Source organism: Ursus arctos, unplaced genomic scaffold (assembly GCF_023065955.2).
Source record: "Ursus arctos isolate Adak ecotype North America unplaced genomic scaffold, UrsArc2.0 scaffold_17, whole genome shotgun sequence".
Lineage (NCBI taxonomy): Eukaryota > Metazoa > Chordata > Mammalia > Carnivora > Ursidae > Ursus > Ursus arctos.
Window position 1 is genome coordinate 53,838,626 of NW_026622841.1, and position 27,585 is coordinate 53,866,210.

Below are 27,585 nucleotides of genomic sequence, written 5' to 3' on the forward strand. Positions count from 1 at the left end.
GGATACAAGTATCTAATCAGATATGAGATTTGCAAATATTTTGTAGAATATAGCTTATCTTTTCATTCTTTTAATGGTGCCTTTGAAGAGCAGATTTTAAGTCCAGGTTATATAGGTTTTATTTTATGCACCATGATTTTGTATCTTATTTTTGAAATCTTTACGTAACTCAGGGTCACAAAAGTTTTCTCATATGTTTTCTTTTCTATTTTTTTTAAAGATATTATTTATTTATTTGACAGAGAGACAAAGAGAGCACAGGCAGTGGGAGAGGCAGAGGGAGAAGCAGACTCCCCACTGAGCAGTGAGCCTGATGCGGGGCTTGATCCCGGGACCCTGGGATCATGACCCGAGCTGAAGGCAGATGCTTAACCCACTGAGCCACCCAGGCACTCCTCATATGTTTTCTTCTAGAAGTTTTAAAAGGTTTTGGGTTTTATATTTAGGTCTATGACCCATTTTGAGTTGATTTTTGTATATAGTATGAGGTATGGATAGAAGTTCTTTTTGTTTCTTCTTTTTTTTTTTTTTAAATGGATCTTCAGTTGTTTCAGCACTGCTTATTGAAAAGATTCTCTTTCCCTCACTGAATTGCCTTTGTTGGAAACCATTTGACCACATTTGTGTGAATATAGTTTGGGGCGGGCTCTGTTCTCTTCCTTTGGATCTTAGTGTGTTTGATTGCAATACCATATGGCTTTCTCTTGTAGCTTTATTTAAGTCTTGAATTTAGGTAATATATGTGTTATGATTTTCCTTTTTTTTCATAGTTGTTTGGTTAGTCTATGTTCTTTGTATTTCCATATGAGCTTTAGAAATCATGTCAGTTTCTACAAAGAAAGCCTTCTGGGATTTTGAGTGGGATTGTATTAAATCTATAGATCAATTTGGGGAGAATTAACATCTTAAAGTATTGAATTTTCCAGTCCGTGTACAACTTATATCTCTCCATTTATTTAAGTCTTCTTTAATTTCTCTCAGCAATGTTTATAGTTTACATTGTACAGGTTTTCCTTATCTTTTGTCAGATTTATCGTCCTAAGTAGTTTACATTTTTAATGCCTTGGAAATGGTATTGTTTTTAAATGTTGATTCTGATTACTCACTGTTAGTATGTAGAAATACAGTTGCTTTTTGTATTGTATGTTATATATTGTATACTGATCTTTATCTTGTTACCTTGCTGAACTAATTTATTAATTTTAATACCTTTTTTCTGTATTCTGTAGGATTTCCTACCTAGACTGTCATGATATCTGCATTAAAAATCATTTGTTTTTTCCTTCCATTCTGGATGCCTTTTCTTTTTTTTTTTTCTTGTTTGATTGTGCTGGTTAGAATCTCCAGCACAATCTTGATTAAAAGTGGTGAGAGCAGTCATCCTGGTTTGTTATTGATCTTAGGGGGGAAGCATTTAGTCTTTTACCATTAAATATGATATTAGTTTTTCCTAGATACCCTTTACAAGCTGAGGTAGTTCTGTTCCTAATTTGCAAAGTTTTCGTTTGTTGTTTGTACGTTTTCCTTCCTTCCTTCCTTCCTTCCTTCCTTCCTTCCTTCTTTCTTTTCTTTTCTTTTCTTTTCTTTTCTTTTCTTTTCTTTTCTTTTCTTTTCTTTTCTTTTCTTTTCTTTTCTTTCTTTCTTTCTTTCTTTCTTTCTTTCTTTCTTTCTTTCTTTCTTTTATAGGAATGGTTGCTAGATACAGTCAAATGCTTTTTCTATATCTCTTGCAATCATCATGTGGTATTCATTGTTTACTCTGTTAATAATTAAATGATGATAATTAAGTGTGATGAATTAAATGAACTAACAATTTTCAAATGTTAAATCATCCTGCTCTCCTAGGATGAATTCCAGTTAGTAATGATGTATTATTCTTTTTATATATTCTTGGATTTGATTTGCTAAAATATTCTTAAGAATGTTTGCATCTGTGTACATGGAGGACTTTGTTTTGTGGTTTCTTTTCTTGTAGTATCTGTCTCGTTTTGGTATTTGGGTAATGCTGGCCTCATGGAATGAGTTTGAGTTAGTAAATGTTTCCTCCTATTTAATTTTCTGAAGGAATTTTTGTAGAATTGGTATTATTTCTTTCAGGGTTTGGTGGAATTCTGTGGTAAAGCCATCTGAACCTGGAGTTTGCCTTATAGGAAGATTTTTAACTATAAATTCAGTTTGCTTAACAGATAGAGGGCTACTCAGATTATCTATGTCTTCTTGAGTGAGCTTTGGTAGGTTGTGTCTTATAAGAAATTTGTTTTATATCTGAGTTGTTGAACTTATTGGCATAAAGTTGTTTACACTATTTCCCTATTATCCTTTTAATATCTGTAAAGTTTGTAGTGATGTCACCTTTTTCATCTTGTACATGTTGCTAGTTTGTATCTTTTTTTCTTTTTCCTATAATATATATGGTTGGAGGTTTATAAATTTTATTGATCTTTGAAACAACAAGCATTTGGTTTCATTGATTTGTACTATTATTTTTCCTATTTGGTTATTTCCTGTTTTCTGCTTACTTTGGGTTTAGTTTACTTTTTCTGATTTTCTTAAGGTGAAAGCCGAAGTCATTGGTTGGATAGCTTTCTTCTTTTCTAATATGGGTATTTAGTGCTATAAATTTTCCTCCAGCAAATACTTTAGCTGTATCCCACAACTTTTGTAATGCTGTATTTTTAATATTTTCATAGTTTATCATTTCATCTTGTTTTCTTTTTTGAACTATTGATTATTTAGAAATGTGTTATTTAGTTTTATGAGGATTTTCTACATGTATTTTTCCTGTAGATTTCTAATTTAATTCATTTGTAGTCAAAGAATGTATTTCTATGACTTGAATTATTTTTGATTTATTGATACTGGTTGTATGGACCAAATATTATCTATATGGGTAAATGTCCACTTGAGAAGAATATGTATTCTGCTATTGGTGAGTGGAGTGTTCTGTAATTTTCAGTTAAGTAATTTGTGTTTTATATACTTACTGATTTACTCTGTACTTGTTCTACACATTGTTGAAAGAGGGTTTTTGAAATCTCTTCCTATAATTGTAATTTTTACCTATTTTTCTTCACTTGTCCATCATTTATATATTTTGATGCTCTTTTATTTGGTACAGAAAAGTTTAAGCTTGTTATTTCTTCTTGATTGACCTTTTTTGCTATTATAAAATGATTTTTTATTAATCTGTGGTAACATTTTTGCTCTGTAATCAACTTTTTCTGCTACTAATACAGCCATCCAGCTTTCATTTGATTTTTTTAGCATGACATTTTTTTAATCCTTTTACTTTTAACCTGTTGTGCCTTTATATTTGAGGTATATTTCTTGTCAACAGTGCTTTTAATGTCTTGTTTTTTAATCAAACCTGACAATTATTGTCTTTTAATGAAAATTTAAGCTATTTTTACTTTAACGTAATATGGTTGGGAGTAAATGTACTATTTTTATATTTGTCTTTCTTTTCCTTTTTTTCTTCTTTGTGGGGGGCTTCTTTTGGATATATTGAGTATTTTTTATTTAATAGATCTTTGTTGTGTTGTTTTAGTGTTTGCTTTAAGCGACATATTTTCATCTTTACTTTCTTATACTCTACTTTCAATTCATATTACTTGATAACATACATTATAGATTAATTTTAATATTATTAATATGAAATAATATATTATTTCTGCTTTAAACAATCAACTAGCCTTTAAGGAGACTTAAGTAATAAGGTAAAATGCTTTATATTTACCCCTGTAATTACCATTTCTTTTGCTCTTCTTTTTTTTTGTATAGATCAATGTTTTCACTTGGTATCATTTTCCTTCCACTTGAGGGATTTCCTTTAACATTTCTTGAAGGAAAGTTTTGCTGCTAATGAATCTTATGATTTCATTCTTGAAAGATATCTTCACTGAGTATACAATTGTAGGTTGATAGTTTTTCCTTCAAGTATTTAAAAGATGTTGCTCTGCTCTCTTTAGATTGCAATGTTTTTGACATGAAATCTGCTACTATTCTTTTGTTTGTTCCTCTTCACATGCTGTTTTTCTATTTTACTCTTGATTTTAAGAATTTTTTTTTAAAAGATTTTATTTATTCATTCAACAGAGAGAGAGACAACCAGCGAGAGAGGGAACACAAGCAGGGGGAGTGGGAGAGGAAGAAGTAGGCTCCCAGTGGAGGAGCCTGACGTGGGGCTCGATCCCAGAACACCAGGATCACGCCCTGGGCCAAAGGCAGACACTTAACGACTGAGCCACACAGGCGCCCCTGATTTTAAGAATTTTTTTCTTTATCACTGGTTTAAAAATTTGATTATGGTGTGCCACCATAATTTTCCATATGTTTCTTATGCTTTGAGTTTATTGAGCTTTTGGAATAGGTGACTTTAGAAAGTTTTCATCAGATTTGGACATTCTGTTTGGGTCTTAAAAATCTTCCCTGTGTTCACTCAACATATCAGTTTTTCCCCTAGCTTCTTGAATATACAGGATAAAGTTGTAATAACTGTTTTAGTGTTCTTGTCTATTAATTCTATCATCGGTGTCACTTCTAAGTCTGTTCGTATTGATTGAGTTTTCTCCTCATAGGCCGTAGTCATCTGCTTCTTTGTTAGCTTGATAATTTTTTTAATTGTAATTAATCTTGTGAATTTTATCTTGTTGGGGCTGGATATTTTTATATTTTTAATAAAAATTCTTGAATTTTTTCCTGGCACTTGAAAACTGTTTGATCCTATTGTATCTTGCTTTTAAAATTTGTTGGGTGTGACCAGAGTAGCATTTAGTCTATGGAAGAGTTCTCCCTACAGTAGAAGTAAAAGGCTTCTGAGTACTCTATCCAAGGTCCTGTAAACCATGAGCTTTTTCACTCTATCTGCTGGGTACACAAACTATTCCTGACCCTCTGTGATTACTGGGGATCCTTTTCTCTGGTGACTTTTGGCCTGGGGTAGTTTCCATATATGAAAACTGCAGACATGAGTAGAATCCTTTTGAGAATCTTTAGAGTACCAGGTACTCTCCACTACCCTGCTCTGTGAGCTCCATAGCTTCCTTGACTTCCAGCTCCATATCCCAAACTCAGAGAAACCAGGAGGCTCAGCTGGGTTCCCTGTTATTGAACCATGGCCTGGAAGCTCTCTCTAAGCTATAACCTTGGGGCTATTGTAAGACTCAGTTCGTTTGTTTTCTGTTTTTTGTGATCACTGTTTTTAGTCTTCCATCACTTAATAATCTTGAGAATCTTTTCATATAGTTTGTGTGTGTATATGTATGTGGTTTTTTTATTTCAGGCAAGAGTAAATCTGGTTCCTGCTACTTCCTCTTGGTTGGAAATCAACACAATGATTAAACCACCTGACATCTTCCTGTTGGTCACAGAGGCTGTGTTTGTTATTTCTCCTTTTTAACTGTGCACCTCTGTTTATGTTGTTTCTGTTGATGTGTCTTGAAGTTCACTAATTTTTTTTTTTTCCGGTATCGAAACTACCGTTAATTCCACCCAGTGAATGTTTTATTTCACATGTTGTATTTTTTATGTGTAGAAATTTCATTGTTTGTATCTTCTGTTTCTTTCTGCATTATGTTCATGTTTTAAGTCCTTAAGTATTTTGAGTATTTTCATTATAACTCTTTTTACTTTTTTTCCTGCCAGTTTCATCCTCTCTGTGTCTTTCTAGTGGTTGATTTTATTCTGGTTATGAGTCATTTTTTTTCTTTCTTTTTCATATATCTATTAATTTTCCTTGGCTAGTTGAACTTGTGAATTTTTGTTGTGGCTTGATAGATTTTGTTGTATTTCTTTAAAGATTGCATGGGTTTATATTGGCAGACCATTGTTTGTGGATTTTGGGGGAAGTGAGTGCATTCTAGTGTCTAGTCTACTTCACACTAGGGTAGTTTTAATCCTGCTAGTAAGACTTGAGACTTCTAAGGTTTCTACTGTATGTCCTGTGTATTCTGCTATGTCTCTTTACTCTGGCTGATGTGAAGTATGACACTTTGTCATGGGTGAAAGCAGAAGTCCACCTGATACATTTCTATTATACACACCACTGTACATGCAGACATTGTTGGCCTTGTTTGAACTCTGGAAATTTTTTGTATTAAGACTTGCTGGTTCTTTTCCAAGGAGTTAATTTTTACCTACTCTTGTGAAGGTTCAACTTCGGTAGTACTGATAGGTGTTTAACCAAAGAGTCAAGGGGACCCTCATGCCAATTCCTAAAGCAGTTTGACTTCATATATCCTGCCATTCTGGTACTCTGACAAGCCAATTCTAGCTGCCTCAGGCTTTCTGAGCTTTGATATCTGCTCTTTTACCTCTGTGAGACTGCTGCTGGGTTATCTTCAGGATCTCCTTCTCTGTGAAATTGCCTCCAAGTAGATAGGCATATCCATTGGGAGTCTCATTGCATTTGTTTGCTTTCTCTTGGCATCACAGCCCTGCACAGCCTGTTGTTAAAGTTTAAAAACAATTGCTTCCTTTCTTTGCCCAGTTTCCTAGTTGTTTACAGTAGGAGGGTAATTCTGAGCCTTCTTGGTCTCTCATGGTTGGAAATGGAAGCTCACTTTATGAATTTTTGTTTAAAGATTTTATTTATTTAATTGTCAGAGAGAGGGAGCCTGCACAAGCAAGGGAAGCAGCAGGCAGAGAGAGAGAAGGGGCTCCCTGCTAAGCAAGGAGCCCGATGTGGGACTTGATCCCAGGACCCTGGGATCATGCATGATCAGAGCCAAAGGCAGACCACTTACCAGACTGAGCCACCCAGGTGTCCCTACTTTTTGAATTTTTAATTCCACATCTGCATATATCAATATATACAGTATTTGTTTGGATTTTATTTGTCCTTATTAGAAATCTCAATGAGTGCTAGGTTTTTTGTTTATTCTATTTACAGTATTTGGCACCTTTTTTTTTTTTTAATTTATTTGAGAGAGAGAGCAAGAGAGAGCATGAGCAGAGGGAGAGTGAGAAGCAGACTCCCGATTGAAGAGGGAGCTGGACCAGGGGATAAGTCCCAGGACCCTGGGATCATCACCTGAGCCAAAGGCAGACACTTAAAGGAGCCACCCAGGTGCCCCTACAGTATTTGGCACCTTGAGCCTCATACCTAATACTCAGTAAATATTTGTTAAATTATTCATCATCATCATCATATTGTAGTCATTGTAGTCAGGAATACATTTTTATTCTTTTTAGCATGTTTCCTATTTCATTTTCACCTCTAAATCACTCTCAGATTAAATTCTTGGATACTTTGCAGAAATCTTGTATTCTTTTTTTTCTGCCAAGCCAAAATTTTGGCTGATTGTTAAGAAAGTTGGAGTTGAGTAGAGGAAGTATTCGAGTTTAATGGTCTGTATCTTCCTGTGAATTCTAAGGCATTCTCATACAAATTACTTTTATGTCTTTCTTGGAATTACCAATAAGTGCATAGATAAAAGTATGCTCCGAATTCCATCAGCCTAGGTTAAGAGGAATGCAAAATGGGTTTGAGAAATTATTTTCTTAGGGAGAGGCCACCTAAAGTGGATCTTAAGTCAGGAGGGGAAGAAAGATTCCAAGCTTAGGGAAATCATGAGCAGAGTCATTTAGTCTTTAATCTGTAGGATATGTGGTTGAGGATACCACTGTCTTGAAATCTCATTGCAACATCCAGGTAGAGATGTCCAGCAGGCCCTTGGATGAGTCTGAGAGAGTAGTCAGGAATGGAGTTAAGGACTGGGAAGATACTAGTATAGAGGTTAAAGCTAAACTCTGACATTGGAAAGGCTTTTTTGAAGGGGAGGGGTCTATATAGATACACAGAGTATGAAGAACCTTGAGAAAGATACTAATATATAAGGACTGGTGGTTAAAAAGGATTCAGAAAGTAGGCAAAGACGTACTGTTGGAAAGGCTTAATGAGAATCAGGACAGAATGATCTCACTAGAAGACACATTTGTGTTTCTCACAAATAGCTGAGTCACAAATAAGTGGCACTAGGATTACTTAGGATAGGCATGGGGGGTGGTGTTTGTAAAAATACATATACTCAGGTCTCTCCCCAAAACTAAATTGAAATTTTGTGAGTAGGGCCCAATTACATGCATTTTATAAAGTTCTCTAAGAAATTTTTCACAAAGTAAAGTTATGAGCCACTGGACTAAAGTTTCAAGAAGGAGGAATCATCAATTCAATCAAATATAAAAGAAAGTACTAGCCTAATTAGACTGTAAAAGTATCCATAGTATTTGTCCACTTGAAGAATCCCAAATCTTCTTGCTGCTGCAACTACTGGAGTCATGTTTTGCTGAGTTTCTTCAAACTTATTAATATGTTAATATAATAAACATTCATCGAATGAGTGAGTAAATCATCTTAAAATGAAAGATTTTGAATGTTTTTAATAACTATTTTGGTAGATTAGAGAGAAGGAAAAGTTTGAGGAAAGAGGGGGAGAGGGGCAGGTACCATCTTTGAACCAGCTGATTATATGCTTTTTGAATTTGTTGATTATCATGTGGCTACTCCTCAAAAGTGGAAATGGTCCTAGCTTCCATTCCTTTGTAAAGTCTATCCCGTTCATTAAGGAAACGTTTTCTAAGGGTTTGCTATGCAGCAGTCTTTTAATAAGTGTCTGTTAAGTACATCCAGATATACTTCCAACTACAACAGATCTTATGTGTAACTGTTTATTATGTTTAGAGTGCAGAGATGTAGGAGAAGCTCAGGAAGCTTTCACTTACCGTTGTCCTGGAGGTTTAACACTATAGATCAATTTTTTTTCTATTATATTTTTTTATGCCTTCTTTTGAGAAATACACCGTAGTGCTTCTCTTTTTTCTCTTTAGGATAATAAAACCAAAAAGTCTTTTGTGAAAGAGCATATTTCTCAAAAGATTACTCAGTAGCCATTACTAATATTCACAACCTTTCCCATAATTATTAATTTTTCCTTAATGAATTAATACATACCCACATGTACCAAAAATTTAAGAAAGCTGTTCTTTTATTGTTGTTGTTAAAGATGTGATTTTAAAATTTTGGCTGGAGAGTTGCATTTTCCTAGAATAATTCTATAATGACATAAATGGGAAACTATTGAGTCATTTAGTAAAATTCACGGTCAATGAATATAGTTGTACAAGTTGTTTATTGAATAAGAATGCCAAGGGGTCAGGTGGGGCAGAGATTCAGCTTTGCTCCATTAGGCAAACCACATTTTTTCAGAGAGGATAGACTTTATTGAGCTCATACAACGGTTCTACAACAGGAACCCTGGTAGAATTTTATTTTATAATCTACTGAAATACAGATATTCTGTTAAGCAGAATCTGGTACTTTTTGCTTTGAAGAAGGAGCTTTTGCATGGAAAATGAGAGCAAAAATGAAAACTCTTGCCCATTTATCAAAAACCAATAAGTGTCAGTTTCTTTTTTAAATAAATGAGAGTAAATACAATGATATGCAAGATCTGAGTCCTTTGTATTTCTTCTTCACCCAAGCTCACCAGTTTTGTGCACAACAGAGTCTATTCAGGGAATTTACTGATTATCATAATTAATCCCAGCCATTGGTAAAGAAAGAAGATAACTTTACTGGAAAGGAGTGGATAGGAAGCCTTAGAAGAAGCAGAACTTCCTGGTTGGGTTATTCTTAGAAAGAAAAAGCTTCCTCTAGGATGATAGAAAAGAAATCACTCTATTTCCCATGGCATAAAGTATTGATCAGGGATTTATAGTTGTCTGTCTGCTGTCGGAGATTAGGTACTGAGGTACTAAAGTCATTCATCTTGAATGTGGTAGAGCTTCAGAGGCATTGGCAACAAGAGCCCCCACCACATGAGGTGTCAACCATTGTGACATTAGTTGTTTGATTCTCTTTTGATGGAACTTACAGCTTTTGTTTTTCCAAAGTTTACATTTAACACGGGCATTCAGGTTACTGGTCAGTGTCTTTCCCTGTCTTTCCCTGTGAGCAGGACTTTGAGGACCTTAATTCTGACAGTTGTTTTATGGCATTTTTAGACTATATAAAGTGCTCTGACTGCTGACTCTTAATGCTTTGCTAAAGGAATTTATCTAATGTTGAACAATGTTATGACTAAATTAGAGAGGGTGAGGTAGAGAACTGAGTGAAATTACCTTTAACTGGATGTTGACGATGATTACCAATAGCAACAATAATAAAAATGTGAATTTAGAATTTATTATTTTATTTTAACCTGGCTGTGATACTTGGGAAATGTCTCTACATGCCACAAGGAAAATTGAGTAAAATGGAATTCGGCTTCTACTGCTTTGAATGGTTTTAAATAAATGACGTGAATTATTGACACTATTTCAAGAAATTCTAATACATTCTAAATAAACCAGCCAATGGATAAATTAAAAATGTGATTTATGTTTAATAGTGCTAATATATTCCTTGTAGATCAAATGTATCACAGTTGCTTTTTAATGTGTAGTGTATGTATTTTATAGCCAATATATATGGTCTGTTACTATTGCCAGTTTTATTAACTGGCAAAATTTCAGACTTTTAGAGAATTTTGTATTAATTTTTTTTTTGGTCTTGTGGGGCACTTTTGCATATAGCTTTCTTTGTTCTTTAATGAAAATTTTGACTAGTGACAGAATTTTCAACATATTTTATGATAACAGTAGGATCCACTTGATTATTATGTGCATTTTAAGAAATACATTAAAGGAAAAAAGAGAATAGTCTCTAATGTAAAAAGTATGAAGCTTTTGGAGGGTATTTTTGGTGAGTGAGTAAAGAATATAGAATATAAATGGATTAGAAGACTGGTGACCAGGGGGAAATAAACATGGAATTAGATATCAGGGATTAAATTTATAGTTATAATTCTCAGTAATTAGCTGTGTGCTCTTAGATGAGTTACTTAATTTCTCTGAGCTTCATTTTTCTCATCTGTAAAATATGATTTATTTGGGCATTTCCTCTCAGCTCCCTAATTCTAGGATCCTCTGTTTCATTAGAAACACTAGTTATGGCTTTCCAATTTAAACCTGTTTGTGTAGAAATTAGGAGGAACCATCTTAAAGTTAGCCAGTGAAAACAAATGGAACATAAAATCGTTACTGCTCAAAGGGAACTCTTAGAACTAAAACCATCATGGAATAAGTGTGAGTGTGGAAAATGTATTGTGAAAGAAGAGAATCAAGGGATAATTATTCATCCAAATGGCCAACTCATTCCTGCCAGAATTTCATAAGTTGGGTTTATATTCACCTTGGGTTTTTACCGAATAGTTTAAAGTTGAGCGGATACTATTGTCCCATGAGGAGAAAGGCCAGAGGAAAACCTTAACAGGATGGACCACAGAGCTGTTTAAAACCCACGCACACGAGAATGACTATTCACATGAGAATGACTGTGTGGGGCTCCAAGCAGAGCTATTGCCTGATTATCCCTTTGATCTTGTTTGTGATTCTGCCCAGCTATTGTTGAATTTTTGGAGTTGAAGAAGGACAACAGGCAAAAGAACTGAAAAATAGTATAAGGATGCAATAGAATAGAGTGTTGATGTTTTGTGGCTAACCATTTAATGACTAAGTAATAACAACAATAAAAGAGACCAGAGATGTGGAGGAAAGAGGTTACATGGTTACGTTCCAGCAAATCATCACAGCACCAAAGAGGCAGACTTTCAGATGACACCAGATTGGGGGCTCATCTGGTCAGTTATTTTAAAAGCCATGCACAGTAATACTGGCCACAACAGGCCCTTCAAAACCACAGAATAAAAATATACACTGAAACTTGGTAATAATCTATTAATCAATAGAGAGAATGTGTAACTTAATTTTGAATTAAAAAGACAATCTTCAAGAAATTTATCTAGATTTCTTGAAGAAGAGTAATTTTGGAAGCACAAAATGTATAGATCACCAAGACTCTTATAATGACCTATATCAAGATAAAGTATAGAATTCTATTAAAGAACAAGGGGGAAAGCTGCTTTGTGCTTACATTCTGTTTTATAAATTTTTTCCCCTGGTATCTCCTAATTGAATGAAAAATATGAGCCTCTAAGCAATGATTAGTTATCACCAAAGTAATTTTCCACTAATAATTTTAACTATCTTTGAGGATAATGCAATGAATCACTTGTGGGATAGACTGAGCTTCACCAAAATCAATATCTACATCAAACTCATAAACTGTATATTTGTTTTAAAATAGAACATAAAATGTTCATACTTGGCGATTTCCTTTGCCTTAAAAACAGACATTTTAGCCTGTCACCTATTTAGACAATTATTAGTCAAATGGGTAAGACTATTTCACATCTATGACTATTATTCTTTTTATAAAACAGCCAATAACCTTTCACTGAAATGTCTTTCTTTCCATAACCCTTTTTGAAAATTTGATGATTTTTTTTATTTCTTAAAATTTATTCGAAATCCCAAAGTGTTTTTTTTAAGATTTTTTTTTAAGAGCAGTTTTAGTTTCAAAGCAAAATTGAGAGGAAGATCCAGAGACTTCCTATATACCTTCTGCCCCACACATGCACAGCTTCCCCTATTATTCACATCCCCTGCCAGAATGGTACATTTGTTACATTGATGACTCTACAATGACCCATTATAATCAACTGAAAGTGCATAGTTTACAGTAGAGTTCATTATTGGTATTGTGCATTCTATGGGTTTTGACAAATGTGTAATGACCTGTATCCATCATTAAAGTATCACACAAAATATTTTCGCTGCCCTAAATATCCTCTATGCTCCATGTGTTTCATCCCTCCCAACTCCCCCTCAACCCTTGATAACCGCTGATCTTTTTACTATTTCCATAATTTTGCCTTTTCTAGAATGTCATATTGTTGAAATCATATGGTATGTAGCTTTTTCAGATTTGTTTTCTTTCATTTAGGAATACACATTGAAAGTTCCTCTGTGTCTTTTCATGATTTGATAGCTCATTTCTTTTTAGCGCTGAATAATATTCCATTATTTGGCTATACCATGTTTATCCCTTCATCTACTAAAGGACGTCTTTATTGCTTCCAGATTTTGGCAATCATGAATAAAGCTGCTATAAATATCCGTGTGCAGGTTTTTGTGTAGACATAAGTTTTCAGCTTCTTTGGGTAAATACTGAGGAGAGTGATTGCTATATTGTATGGTTAAGAGTATGTGTAGTTTTATAAGAAATTGCCAAACTGTCTTCTAAAACAACTATAGTTTTTAGCATTCTCACCAGCAATGAATGAAAATTCTTCTTGCTACATATCCTCACCAGTGTTTGGTGTTTTCAGTGTCAAAGCACTTTTAATTATCAAAATTTTAAAAAGTAATTTTTTCTCATATAATTTTGTTATTGATGAACAATTAATGTAACATAAAATTTTTCTCTTTTAAAATATACAGTTCAAAAATATTAAGTATACAGTTCAGTGGTTCTAGTACAGTCACAAAATTGTGATACCATCACTATTAATTCCAGAGCATTTTCATCTTGCCAAAAAAGGAACCCTATACCCATTAGCAATCACTCTCTATTTCCCCCTTCCCTCAACCAACGTAGGGGAAATTTAAGAAACATTATATTTTGATTTTGTCATGAGTATGTTTATATACACCCAAATAAGTGATGTGTCCTAGTTATGTGGTTTAGTGGCCTTTCTTGGCAAAGCAGTAGACACAACATGGCATAAATTACTTTCAAAGTCAACATGTGGAGTTCACTTTCTTTTATAGCTACAAATACAGAAAAACATGTTGTTGTCCCCCTACCCTCAAAAAAAAAGATTCTGTCAGTCTTTCTTGCAGAAGAGTTTATTGTTTATTGTCCATTTGAGCCTCCTCCTTTGTAAATCCCTGGGGTTCAGTATTTATTTAATGGTTGAAAGTTGTTATTTTCAGGTTGCAACTTTCCCCCTTCCTAGTCCACTGCTTGTACTCAAAGGTGATATATACATGCGTAAGAATTTAATTGCTGACAGGAACCTCAGTTAGTTGAAAAACTTTCCAGCTTTCAAAACCATTTCAAATATTCCCTGATGAGTGACTGAGATTTGTTTGCTGTTTTAAGCCTCCACCTAATCTACAAACACATTTTTTCTGTACTTTTTTCTGCCAACAGAGAGGTTCAGACAGACCTGTTTACCTTTTGCTGAAATAGTTTCATTAACTTTCTCCTTGTTCCTCAAAGAGGAGTGAGGCAGGCCAAGAGAGGAACAGAAAATCGGGATGGTTGGAGGAGAATGAAGGATGTCAGATGATATTGAAAGAGTCACTGAGCCTGAGAAAGAGAGCAGGAACCTGCTCTCTGTTCTTGCTTCTTTTACTCTGAAACTATAGCTTCCCTTTATCACCATTACCTTTCAAGTGCTTTTTTGCAAGACATCCAAGTTGAGCTTGTTTATAAGCATGTAAGAACCCAAAGATTGCTGAGAAAGCAGAGCATAAATACAAGGGATTTGTCTTCTTACTTTATCTAAATGGCTTCCTGAGGGAGCTAAGAGGGCGAACAGCTGCATTACTGCGACGATGCCTAGGGTCTGTCCCACAGAGTGAACAATTTCACTTGCAAGAGTCTTGCTGCAAAGGCTCACTTGGATCCAAGATGATTTCTCTAGATGACCATGCTGTGCTGCCATTGGCATCATTCAAAGATGGTGACAATGGAAAATTCAATCCTTCTGTCAGAAGGGGCAGGGGGAATCTTCGATTTTGGTATATTCTTCCTAATACTCTTGGAATATATTTGATTTGAGAGCAATGTGAATATATTCCCTGTATAGTTAGGGATATCTTCAGCAGGAATGAAGTTTAACTCTATAGTATACCGATCAAGGCCAGACCAAGATACAGGATTAGGCACATAATTTGGTAGCTCTTTCAATTGAAGATCATTACTTTAGACACACCTTCTTTTATGAGGCAGACTGTGTATTCTTACTTGAATAATTCCCTTAGTGGAGTGGAGAAGGTGTCTAGTCTCACCCTACTCCAAATGAGTTATTGAAGTATTGAAGTTATTGAAGTATTCCTTCCAGTTATATTGTTTGGGAGTCATTTGGACTGCAAGTAACATTAACAGCAACAAAGATTAGAGTTGTTTTTAAAATTAGGAGCTTGTCCTCACATTTCTAGAAGTCCAAAGATAGGCAGAATCTGATGTTATTTCTGAGATTCAATAATGGCAAGGCTGATCTCTGCAATTTTCTTGGCTTTTCTCTCATCATTGCAAGATAGCTGCTGAAGCATCAGTCATCTTGTCTACATTGCAAGAAGGGAGAAGGAGGAAGAGAAAATGATAGCACTTATTTCAGGAAAACAAAAGATCTCTCTGAAACCGTGGGGAAGAATTTTTCTGATGTGACTTTGGCCAGAACTATATCAGATGGCCCTTTGTGGCCTAAGGGAGTTGAGGAAACAAGGCTTGGGAATGGGGTTGGGTCAGAAAGGAGTTCTGATAAATGCAGTTTTATTTATCTCATTATATTTCTAGTGATATTTTAGTGCCTCGATGATATTTTAGTACCCACTATAGCCTTACTGTAAGTCTAGCTACAGGCATGCTAAAAAATTAAGTTATAGCAGTCAGTTAACACATGGGTTTATAACTATGCACCATGCATTTCACATATATTAACTCAGTCCTTATAATAACCCCAGGACATGTATATGATTAATATTCCCGTTTTACAGATTGGCAATGAAGGAACAGAGGTTCAGTAGCTTGCTCTGAAGGTCATAGGTCAAGAAAGTGTCAGAGCCTACACTGAAACCTGGGCCAGCTGGCTTCACAGTTTTTCTTAAAATCACCACATTGTATTTCTTCTAAAGATTGTATAGCTATACACAGATACACTAATACCTGAGGGGGCTTTTGAAATTAAGAAAGATTATTGTAGGGAAAACATTTGGACAGGATTGAAAAGGTTTGAATTTATATTCTGGCTCCACTGTCACTAGTCATTCCTTTGGCAGATATTTCCGGGTTCCTATTACTGGCCAGATACTGTGTAAATGAGACAGACATGGTTCCTCTATATTCTACGGGGGGAAATCATTCCCCAAAAATGAAGTAAGTGAGTAGATGAAGTGTGAGTTGTTGATGGATGGGAAGAAGGAAATGCAGAAAGCTGAGATGATGGATAACTAGAGGAATGCTAATTTAGGATGGCTAGGAAAAGATCCCCAGAGGAGGTGACATTTACCTTGGGAGCTGAATGATGAGAAGCATCTTGGCATGGAAATAGTAGGAGAATGTTCCAGGCAGAAAAAAACCAGTAAGAGAAAATTTCCTAAGGGAAGAAACAGCTTGGCTTTTTAGAGAAACTGAGAAAAGATTAGCATGCCTAGTGCTAATGCTGGGGAGAGTGATATAAGGTGTGACTGCAGAAGTAGTTTGAGGACAGAACGTGCTGGGCCATGAAGTCCTAGAAGAGCATTTGCATTTTATTGTAATTGCAGTGGGAAGTTATGTGTCTCCACTTTGCTGTCAGTAACTGTTTTCCTCATTATATAATGAGACATGAATTCTTGCTTTGGCTGCTTTATGGAGTTAATGTAAGGATCAAATGATGTAATGTGTATGGTAGTAAATTATTGTATATGAAATTCTTTACAAGAGACAGTAAGTGTGCATAGAATATTTCTTAGCAAGAGCTATGTCTTTTAAAAATATTCTGTGGAATATACGCAGAAAAATTGAACTTGGGTTAGACAGAGCTAGCAGTTCATTAGCAAATAACAATGTTAAAAGAAATCTGATATGTTTACAATGTTCTGTGGGAGTTCTACTTCCAGTTAGGGCATAGACTACATGGTGGCTGACTCTCTTTCCCACTGTAACAGCTGGAGGACAAAGGATAAATGTAAACATGGTATGTTTTAAAAACTGTGGAGAGCTATGGACACACCATCTAAAGGAGATCAATCTCAAGGAGGGCAGAGCTCTTCCTAGATGACAGAGCCCAGTTGTCATTTCCCTCCCTGGGCATGTTTCTCCCCCTGAGTCTTTGCACTGCTGGGCAGATGATCATACCTGCTTGGGTGGAGGGCCTCTGCTGGGGCAAGGAGATACCAGTATAGCTGTTAATGGCTGCCTATACTGGCACAGCAGATTGGAATCTGTTGAAGCCCCAAATGCAGAGACCTCCACACCTGATAATCCTCTCCCTTCATATTTTTGCTGAGAGCCCAATGACACAGGAGGCTGGGGGTTAGGCTCTAAATCACAGAAAGAGTTCTTAGTCCCATGGCTTTTAACCTAAAGCCCTCTTTGGTTTGCAGGCAGTGGGGGGTGGGGGCTGTAAACACGCAGGACATTTAAAACACTTAGAACCAGAAGTAACCTAAAACTAATTAAAGTTGCAATACAGCCCAGACCCAGCTCAACTCCTAATTGGAATGAAGTGATCTGTGTCTTACTCTAATTACTAGACAGAAGAAAAGGGAAATTGCTATTAACTCCAGTTTCTTAGACTTCTTTTAAAAACAATGTCTGCCACACAACAAAAAGTTATGAGATTAGTGAAAGAAAGGGGAAATGTGACCCATAAACAATTGGTATTTGATCCCTCTGGCAGGCATACTGATGGCACAGACTTTGGCATTAAGAGACAAGAACTTTTAAATAACAATGATAATTGTTAAAAGAATCAAAGGAAAAGTTGCATAAGATGAATAAAATATGAATACTGCCAATAGAGAAATAGAATCTCTAAAAAGAACTAATTGACATATGTCTTATGAAAAAAACATGTCAGAATTGAAGCATTCACTGGATGGACTTAACAGCAGACTAGATGTGTAGAAGAAAAGAAAAGTGAACTTGAAGACAGGGTAGTAGAAATTGAACTGAAGAACAGAGAAAGAGGGGGGGAAAAAAGCAAAGCAGACCCTGAGGGACATTTGGGATAATACCAAATGGCCGACATTCATGTTATTGGAGTTCAAAAAGAAGAGAGAGAATGGGACCAAAAAAAAATGGTTGAAACAAAAATGGGTAATAGTTCAAAATTGTTGAAAGACATTGACCCACAGATTTAAGAAACCCAGTAAACCTCAAGCAGAATAAAAACAAAGAAAACCACAAGGTAGGCATTTCATAATTAAACTGCTAAAAACAAAAGAGAAAGAGAAAATTTATGAAAAGCATCTAGAAAAAAAAGACATTATATTTAGAAGAATCTCAGTAAGAATCATAACGGACTTCTCATCAGATTCAAGTGTCCAGAAGACAATGGAATGATATCTATAAAAGGTCTTAAAAGACAATAGAAACTGCTAGCCTAGAATTCTTTGTCCAATAAACAAATTCACCAAACTGAAAAAGAATTAAAGATGTATTCAGAAAGAAATCTAAAGGAGTTTGTTGGCAGCAGATACACAGTACAACAAATGCTAAGGAAAAAAAGAGGAAATGCCAAATGAAAGTCTCAAAGCTGATTGCAAATGATCTGTTATAGGTACAAGGACATGTGGGATGAAATAAAAGAGCACCATAAAGGATAAAAATAAAAGACTACTTACTAAATTTTTAAAAAGATTATTGACTTTTTAAAAGTCAGTTGACAGGTGGAGAGAGAATTATACTACTGTAAGGTATCTGCGTTGTTCTCAAGTTGTAAAATACTAATTCAGGGTAGACATAATGAGTTCTAGATCTCCAATAATCATTACTACATAATACAAGTTATTTCTAGAAAGATAATGGAGGGGTAAATGGAATAATAAAATCTTTTTTTAATGCCACTTTGAATTTATGGAAATTACCATGCACTTAAAATCTAATTTGAAACCTAATGGTGTTTTTCCAACAAAAGTTACTGTGTAATACAATTGCATTCTGTGTTTCATGTAACATTTTCCTGGTGTTGTTTTGGAATTAAAAAATACAGTTTAAGAAGATTAAGCTCTATTTATCCTAATATGGTGAGGTATGAAGCTACAGATTGGTAAAGTGTTGGACAAGCCTGAGGATCACAGTTATGTATTATTTTAAGACTGGAAGGTCATGGCCCCTACTCTACCCCGGGATGAAGGGGAAAATATTTGGATCCCTAACTAAAGAAGTGACAACTTTTCCAAATGTCTTTGTTCCAAAAATACTGTCTGATTTCTTTGCCAAAAAAAAAAAAAAAAAAAAAAAAAAGTTGATCACTGCATTTATAGAATTCTTTGGGTGGATTATCTCAGAAAGAACCAGTGTGTCACTCAGATGCTCATGACCTATATTTTGCATCTGTTTTCCTTACCCCAGTAGAATGTTATGAGGATCTCTTCTCTGAGAGTCCACCAGTGTAACCTTTGCATGAGTAAGGAACTGTGTGCTGTAACTAAAATTATCATTATTAGCTCTAAATGTGTATGCTCCTCCTGTTCTAAGATTCACTTATTATTTCTCAAATTTCCCATTTCTTCAAACTGTTTCAGTGCTTGGGTATATATCTGCATGTTTGCTTAATTTGTAAGATAAATTATGCTATTCCATACAGTTATTGAGGTGATATATCTGTATTGGCATGGAAAAGATATCTATGACATGTTTTTGAGTGGGAAGAACAAAACAGCTTATAGAAGAGTATTAATGTGGTACAGATGAAGGAGAAGACCTTTAATTTCCACTTTATAAATTGTATATTATTTAAAGTTTTATGCTTATAATACCGCATTATAGTTTTTAAAAAACTTGGTCCATGTATGCCATTAATACTGTAAATTTTTTAAAGTCAAGAATATTCATTTTTGAAAGAAATAAACCTAAAAACATCCAGAACTAGAGAAAGTTTTGGGCATCTATGTATTTTTTTCTGAATATGGTGTATGAAGGCTGTGTGAGTAGTGGCAACTGATTATAGCTTATAAGTACGTGTTTCTATACTAGAGTTCTACAAATTTGTTAGTGGCTTTCAGTATTAGTCTTGTTGCAAAAGGGAGGAGTCTTAAAAGCCTAAAATAATAAAGGAAGCAATAACCATCATGATACCTGTGTCAATTTCATGTGTACTAAAACCACCAGAATCTGTCTTGTCAAACTGTAAAGAATTCAGTGGAAAACTCTAACCACCCAAGTATCAAACAAAGCTGCCTAAAATTATTTTTATCACATGACACAGCATAAGAAAATAAAAGTGGATAGTTCATATTTTCCTGAAATGCTTTGAGTTTTAAAAATAAATTAGCTCACTCACTGCCAGTTGATGCTCAAATCTGGCATTACTTATCAGTATGGTAGTGTTAGGATCAGTGTTAGAATTCCCGAAATTTCTGCTGAAAGTGATTCAGAAATCTAGGATTCTTAGAGGTATAGACAATATGAACACAGGGATTTATTTTCTTATTCCCCTCTCTCTTTGTTTGCTCACGCATATCAGTGTTCTTTGCGTAAGCTGTAGGGCATAGCTAAATTCCATAGCAGTCCACTGCTGCTCTGTATATAAAAATGAAACTGTCCTAAGTGAGTCATAATGCCACAGTTGGACATTGCTATATCATTGCTTTGGTTGCCTCTTTCCATCTGGGAGTTCTTGTTCGGGGTGTAACAGCTCAGACTGCACATTAGTTAAGGGGTAGTCTCAGCCTTTGGTTCAGCTCTACCTGAATCCAAGGATAAGAAGGCATACTTGGAGTTCTTTGAAAGAAGTTGCACACCCACTCCAAGTTAGAAAATTTTTAAAAATCAATAAATAACGTAAGAGCAAGAACAGAAGATCGTACTGCATAAAGTACCTCAGTTATTCATGGTTCCCCAACCGTGAACAACTGAAGCGTTCTTGTTAATCAAACATTTTTCCTAGGAAATATGATATTTGTCAATCATATGTCTTGGAAATCAAATATATTTTGAATTTTTTCCAGTTTTATTGAGTTATTTGACATAACATTGGGTTAAATTTAAGATGCATGGCATGCAGATTTGATACATGTATATATTGCAAAATGATTACCACAACAATAAGATCCCTTAACACACTTCACATAAAAATATTTTATTTTTATGCAAATATTCAAAATTTCTCAGAATTCCAGCATTTTGGCATGTATGTCCCCCATTGTGTCTCTCACTTTTTAAACTAACATTTGTTGGGGTGCCTGGATGGCTCAGTCGTTAAGTGTCTGCCTTCAGCTCAGGGCGTGATCCTGGCGTTCTGGAATCGAGCCCCACATCAGGCTCCTCTGCTGGGATCCTGCTTCTTCCTCTCCCACTCCCCCTGCTTGTGTTCCCTCTCTCACTGGCTATCTCTCTTTCTGTCAAATAAATAAAATCTTTAAACTAACATTTGTTGAATATTTTTATGTTCTAAATGCATACACATGCTAATTTATTTAGTCCTTGCAGCAACTCCATGAGAAAATGCCCCATGAAGCTGCTCAGCTCTGTGTCTTCAAGATTGGCAGTGGTCCTGTTGTGGTCCTCCTAGGTAACAGGAGCCCGCACTGACCTCCTCAGTGGTTGGACCCTATCCTCAGTGGTGATCCAGTTCTCCCTGAATTGATTATGGGTTTCTGTGTTCTGGGTCAGTGCGCTGGTCCTCATCCTAATGTAGGGTCTTTCTATTTAAAGTCACCGATTATTTCCTCACACTATCTCATTATTTCAGCAGCCAACTTTTTAAAAATTTATTTTCTTTTTATTTATTTATTTACTTATTTATTTATTTATTTATTTATTTATTTATTTATTTATTTATTTGTTTATTTAAGTAGGCTCCATGTCCAGTGTGGAGCCCAGTGCAGGGCTTAGACTTATGACCCTGAGATCAAGACCTGAGCTGAGATCAAGAGTCAGCTACTCAACTGACTGAGCCACCTAGGCCCGCAATTTTTTGTCAATTTTTAAAAATTCTGATAAAATAAAATATTTAAAAAATTCTGATAAAATACATGTAGGATAAAATTTACCATCTTAAACCTGTTTTAAGCATACAGCTCAGTGGTATCAAGTATATTCACTATGTTGTAACCATCTCTACTACCTCTCTCCAGAACTCTTTTTCTCTTGTAAAACTGAAACTCTGTACTCATTAAACAAAAACTTCCTATTCCCTCATCCCCACAGAAACATGAGTTTCAGGTATCCATCATAGTGATTTGACACTTATTTATAACATTTACAAAAATGCTCACCATGATAAGTGTAGTCACTGTATGTCTCCATACAACATTATTACAATAGTGACTATATTCCCCATGCTGTAATTTTCATCCCCATGACTTATAACTGGAATTTTGTATCTTTTAATCCCCTTCACCTATTTCACCCATGGCCCTACTCCCCTGCCCTCTGGCAACCACCAGTTTGTTCTCTGTATTTGAGAGTCTGTTTTTTTTGTTAGTTGTTCATTTGTTTTGTTTTTTAGATTCCACGTATAAGTGAAATCATATGGTAGTTGTCTTTCTCTGACTTATTTCACTTAGCACTCTAGGTCCATTCATGTTGTTGAAAAGGGTGATTTTATTCTTTTTAAGTCTGAGTAATATTCCATATTGTGTGTGTTTGTGTGTGTGTATATATATTATATATATCACATTCTTTATCCATTCATCTATCAGTGGACACTTAGGTTGCTTCCGTATCTTGGCTGTTATAAATAATGCTGCAATAAATATAAGGGCGCACATATCTTTTCAAATTAGTGTTTTAATTTTCTTCAGGTAAATACCCAGAAGTGGAATAACTGGATTGTATGGTATTCTTTTTGTAAATTTTTGAAGAACCTTCATACTCTTTTCTGTGGTGGCTTCACCAATGTACATTCTCACCAGTAGTACATAGGGATTCCCTTTTCTCCACATTCTTGCCAACACTTGTTATTTATTGTCTTTTTGGTACTCATTCTGACTGGTGTGAAGTGATATCTCATTGTGGTTTTGATTTGCATTTCTCTGATGGTTAATGATATTGAGTATCTTTTTATGTGTCTTTTGGCCACTTTGTACGTCTTCCTTGTAAAAGTATCTGCTTAGGTCCTCTGCCCATTTCTATTTGGAATTTTTTTTCTTTGGTATTGAGGTTTATGAATTTTTTATATATTTTGGATATTAACCCCTGTGTAACCACACCCCACCAAGGGTGGATGATGGCCTGGAAAGACTGAAGAAATGACCCAGAGACAGGGATCAAGCCATAGGTTTATTGGGGGAACTTACATAGAGGATGTCCAGAAGCAGCCAACTGGACAAAGCATCCACTTCTGGAATCTACCTGCAGTAAGCTTTTAAGATTAGAAACTAGCCTAGCAACTATCTGTAGCCCTTCCCTTCCTTGTATAGCCAGTGTTTGAAGGAGATCAAGTCCTGCCATCTAGACACTCTTTGTTACAAGGAAACACTCTGGGTTGGCCACCCTTGGAGCCCCTAACCTTAAACACTGAACAACATGTTCTACCCATTCTGTTTGATGGGAATATAGAAGGAGGACAAGATCTCAAGATAGTGATTAACAGGGACATTCAGGTCATGCTTGCATAAATCACCCTTCCAGTATGTACCATACACTCCTTACCAGATAGATCATTTGTAAATATCCTTCCCCATTTAGTAGGTTGCCTTTTTGTTTTGTTGTTTCCTTCACTGTCCAGGGCTTTTCAGTTTGATGGAGTGCCAGTTGTTTGTTTTTGTTTTTGTTGCCCTTGCCTGAGGAGCCACATTTGAAAAAATACTCCTCAGACTGATGTCCAAGAGGTTACTGCCTATGTTTCCTTTTAGGAGTTTTATGGTATCAGGTCTTATATTTAAGTCTTTAATCCATTTTGAGTTTATTTTTGTGTCTTGGTATAGGTAGGTGGTTCATTTTTACTTTTTTGCATGTACCTGTCCAGTTCTCCCAACACCATTTAATGAAGAGACTGTCTTTTCCCCATTGTATATTCTTGCCTCCTTTGTCATAGATTAATTGACCACATAAATGTGGGCTTATTTCTGGGCTCTCTATTCTGTTTCATTGATCTGTGTGTCTTGTGGCAGTATCATACTGTTTTGACTACTATAGCTTTGTAATATAGTTTGAAATCTGTGATTGTGATACTGCCAACTTATCTTTCTCAAGATTGCTTTGTCTCTTTGGGTCCTTTTGTGGTTCCATAAAAATTTTAGGATTATTTGTTTTAGTTTTGTGAAAAATACTATTATTAGTTTGATAGGGATTGCATTGAGTTTGTAGATTGCTTGGGTAGTATGGACCTTTTAACAATATTAATTCTTCCAATCCATGAGCATGGTGTATGTTTCCATTGACTTGTGTCATCTTCAACTTCTGTCATTGGTGTCTTACAGTTTTCAAGGTACAGGTCTTTTACCTCCTCGGTTAAATTTATTTCTAGGTCTTTTATTCTTTTTGATGCAATTGTAAATAGGATTATTTTCTTAATTTCTCTTTCTGCTAGTTCGTTATTAGTGTATAGAAACACTATAGGGCGCCTCAGTGGCTCAGTCTGTTAAGCATCTGCCTTCAGGTCAGGTCATGCTCTCAGGGTCCTGGGATCGAGTCCCACATCAGGCTCCCTACCCAGTGGGGAGTCTGCTTCTCCCTCCCCTGTAGCCTGTTTCCCCCCACTTGTGTGCACGCTCTCTCTCTCTCTGAAATAAATAAATAAAATCTTTAAAAAAAGAAACTGTACAGATTTCAGTGTATTAATTTTGTATCTTGTGGTTTTATTGAATTCATGGATTAATTCTAATAGTTTTTGGTGGCTTTTTTAGGCTTTTCTATGTATAGTATCATGTCATCTGCAAGTACTGACAGTTTTACTTCTTCCTTACATATTTGGAAGCCTCATATCTTTTTCTTACCTGATTGCTGTCACTAGGACTTCTAGTACTGTATTGAATAAAAGTGTGAGAGTGGATGTCCTTGTTTGTTCCTGATCTTAGAGGAAATGTCTTCGGCCTTTCACCATTGAGTATGATGTTAGCCGTGCCTTTGTTACATATGGCCTTTATTATGTTGAGATATGTTCCCTCTATACCCACTTTGTTAACAGGTTTTATGAATGGATATTGAATTTTGTTAAATGTTTTTTCTGCATCTTTTGAGATGATCATATGATTTATATCCTTTCGTTTGTTAATGTGCTATATCATGTTGATTGATTTGCAGATATCGAGACATCCTTGCATCCCTGGAATAAGTCCCACTTGGTGGTGGTGGTGAATGATTCTCTTAATGTGTTGTTGAATTCAGTTTGCTGATAGTTTGAGGATTTTTGCATCTGTGTTCATTAGAGATATTGGCTTGAACTATATGTTTTGGCTAATACAAACAACTTCATAGTTTATGAGCATGTGAAAATTATAAAAAGTATTTTCATGGTGATTCCTACATAGCCACAAAGTCATTATGAATTATAGAGAATAAAAAAGAAGGGCCGGCACCGAATGGAGTTTATTCTCTCAAACCCGTCTGTCACACTTAACTCCATTTCTCCATTGATTTTAAACCTAAATTTTATTTTGTGATCTATAACATAAAAGACTGATTTTTATTAACAACAGACATTATTCTTTCTGCAGAAAATCTATTCCTCGCTGCCGAAGAATTAACAGGATGCTCTCCAATGAATCCCTACATTCTCCCGCATTTAGCCGCTCCAACTCACAAGCCTCCGTAGACAGCACCTCCATGGAGGATTTCTTGCGGGAAATAGAAAGCATTAAAGAGAACAGCATGGGCAGCAGGGGAGGACAGGAAGAGCAGATATCAGCTGAGGTCAAGCCTGTGGATGGTAAGGTGCTGGACCTTTCGTCCCATGTGTTTACTGTCTTTCTTTGTATGCTCTCTCTTATTCTGTTTGCAGGTAGACATCTTTCCAATAGTAGTTTAACAAATGTAATCAGTAGAATTTGGCATACCAGCTAGCAACTCTCACTGATTTGTATCTACTGGACTAGCTTATGGTGGCTTCTATATACAGTGACATGACCAAAGAAGGAGGGCTATCAAAATCCAAATTGATTCCTCACAAACCACTACTTGGGGATGCTGTACCTATCATTGATTTGAGTCATCATCATTTAGCAGACTGAGTATTCTAATTTTGATGCTTTTACATTTGTATACCTGACTATTAATCCCCCCCAAAAAGGGGAGGGAATGCCAGTACAATTTTGGAGAAAAAAATTTTTTGATTTTGAGGCATTTACCAGTGTTAATGTATTTAGGGAATAAATTACCTTGTATCTCTCAAAATAAAAACCCTGTCAAATATACTAATTTTCAGTGAAACTAAACAGAAAATTGAGAACTAAATTAAAAAAAAAAGCTAATTTACTTACTCTTTCTAAAAAGATCTTAATTACTTACCTTGGATTAAAATAGGTCATCTTCATTTGCTACCTAACAACAAGTAAATACATAAGACATCCTAGAAAGACTGAAGGTAGTTTGGTAGTAAGTATCTACCTAAGAATGTTTTCATTAGCCAGTGATTAACCTGGCTAGGCTAGACAACTACCAAGATAGACTGAAACTTTTAAAAAGTTTTTATTCTTGGGGCGCCTGGGTGGCACAGCGGTTAAGCGTCTGCCTTTGGCTCAGGGCGTGATCCCGGCGTTGTCGGATCGAGCCCCACATCAGGCTCCTCCTCTGTGAGCCTGCTTCTTCCTCTCCCACTCCCCCTGACTGTGTTCCCTCTCTCGCTGGCTGTCTCTATCCTGTCGAATAAATAAATAAAATCTTTAAAAAAAAAAGTTTTTATTCTTAATTCCTTCTTATATAAGTCTGTCCTTCTTTGGTCTAAAAAATAATAATTTAAATATACCACAATTAGTATATTTCACAAACCATTAGAAATAAAAAGGTCCCACCACACATTGAATGGGAATCCATTCAAGGGAACCATCTCCATTAGTGAAGTGTATTCTTATTCCTTCAACTTACACCCTTACTTTTTGCCTTTTCAGATCCGGAAAGATAGAAAGATATGTGAAGGAAAAGACCTGTTATTCTTCATCCCTTGTCCTTACTTGCTAACTAGCTGTATATATTAACAAACATGAGTTCATACTGATAACCTTCCATTCCAGTTCACCACAACAAGGGTTGTTGTTGTTGTGTTTTTTTTTTCTGTATTTATAACTCTCTGCTCTAATAATGAGAAACCTAGCTTTTACTACCCTTTACATAAGCCTAGAGTACACAGAAAATATTTTCAGGCTTGCTAACCTAAACTTCTGCAAAAAGCATAGCTACTAACTAGAGTTTAATATTTATTTACAGATTTCTTTCCTTTGAACTATATGCACAGAACTTTAAGTGTACAACTCAGTGAGGTTTGACAAATGCTCACTTTGTAACCTCACAGTAATCAAGAAAGAGAACATTTTAGTCAACTTAGAAAGCGTTTTCATGTTTTTCCAATCTTGTCACTCCCATGACTGGCTGTCTCTGGCCAAAAGCAACCATGGTTCTGATGTTCTTGTGTCATAGATTAGTTTTGGGTTTAGCTTCTTTCACTGAACATAGTGTTTTTGAGATTCATCTGGCACATCAGTAGTTCCTCTCCTTTTTTATTGTGTAGTTTGTATTAGTTTACTCAGGCTGCTGTAACAAAGTACCCTAAAGCCCAGTGGCTTAAAATAGCAGAAATTTATTTTCTCACAGTTGTGGAGACTAGAAGT

General features: G+C 35.5%; 1 protein-coding gene across 7 annotated transcripts in view; it reads left to right on the top strand.

Moving 5' to 3' along the window:
- Positions 1-27,585, top strand: part of ARHGAP28 (Rho GTPase activating protein 28) — a 197,596-nt gene that overhangs the window by 78,764 nt on the left and 91,247 nt on the right. For all 7 annotated transcript variants that reach the window (XM_026496006.4, XM_044382854.3, XM_044382855.2 and 4 more), the window contains exon 2: positions 25,480-25,691. In XM_026496006.4, coding sequence (XP_026351791.1) covers positions 25,480-25,691 — 212 coding nt within the window. The remainder of the gene's footprint in view (positions 1-25,479; positions 25,692-27,585) is intronic.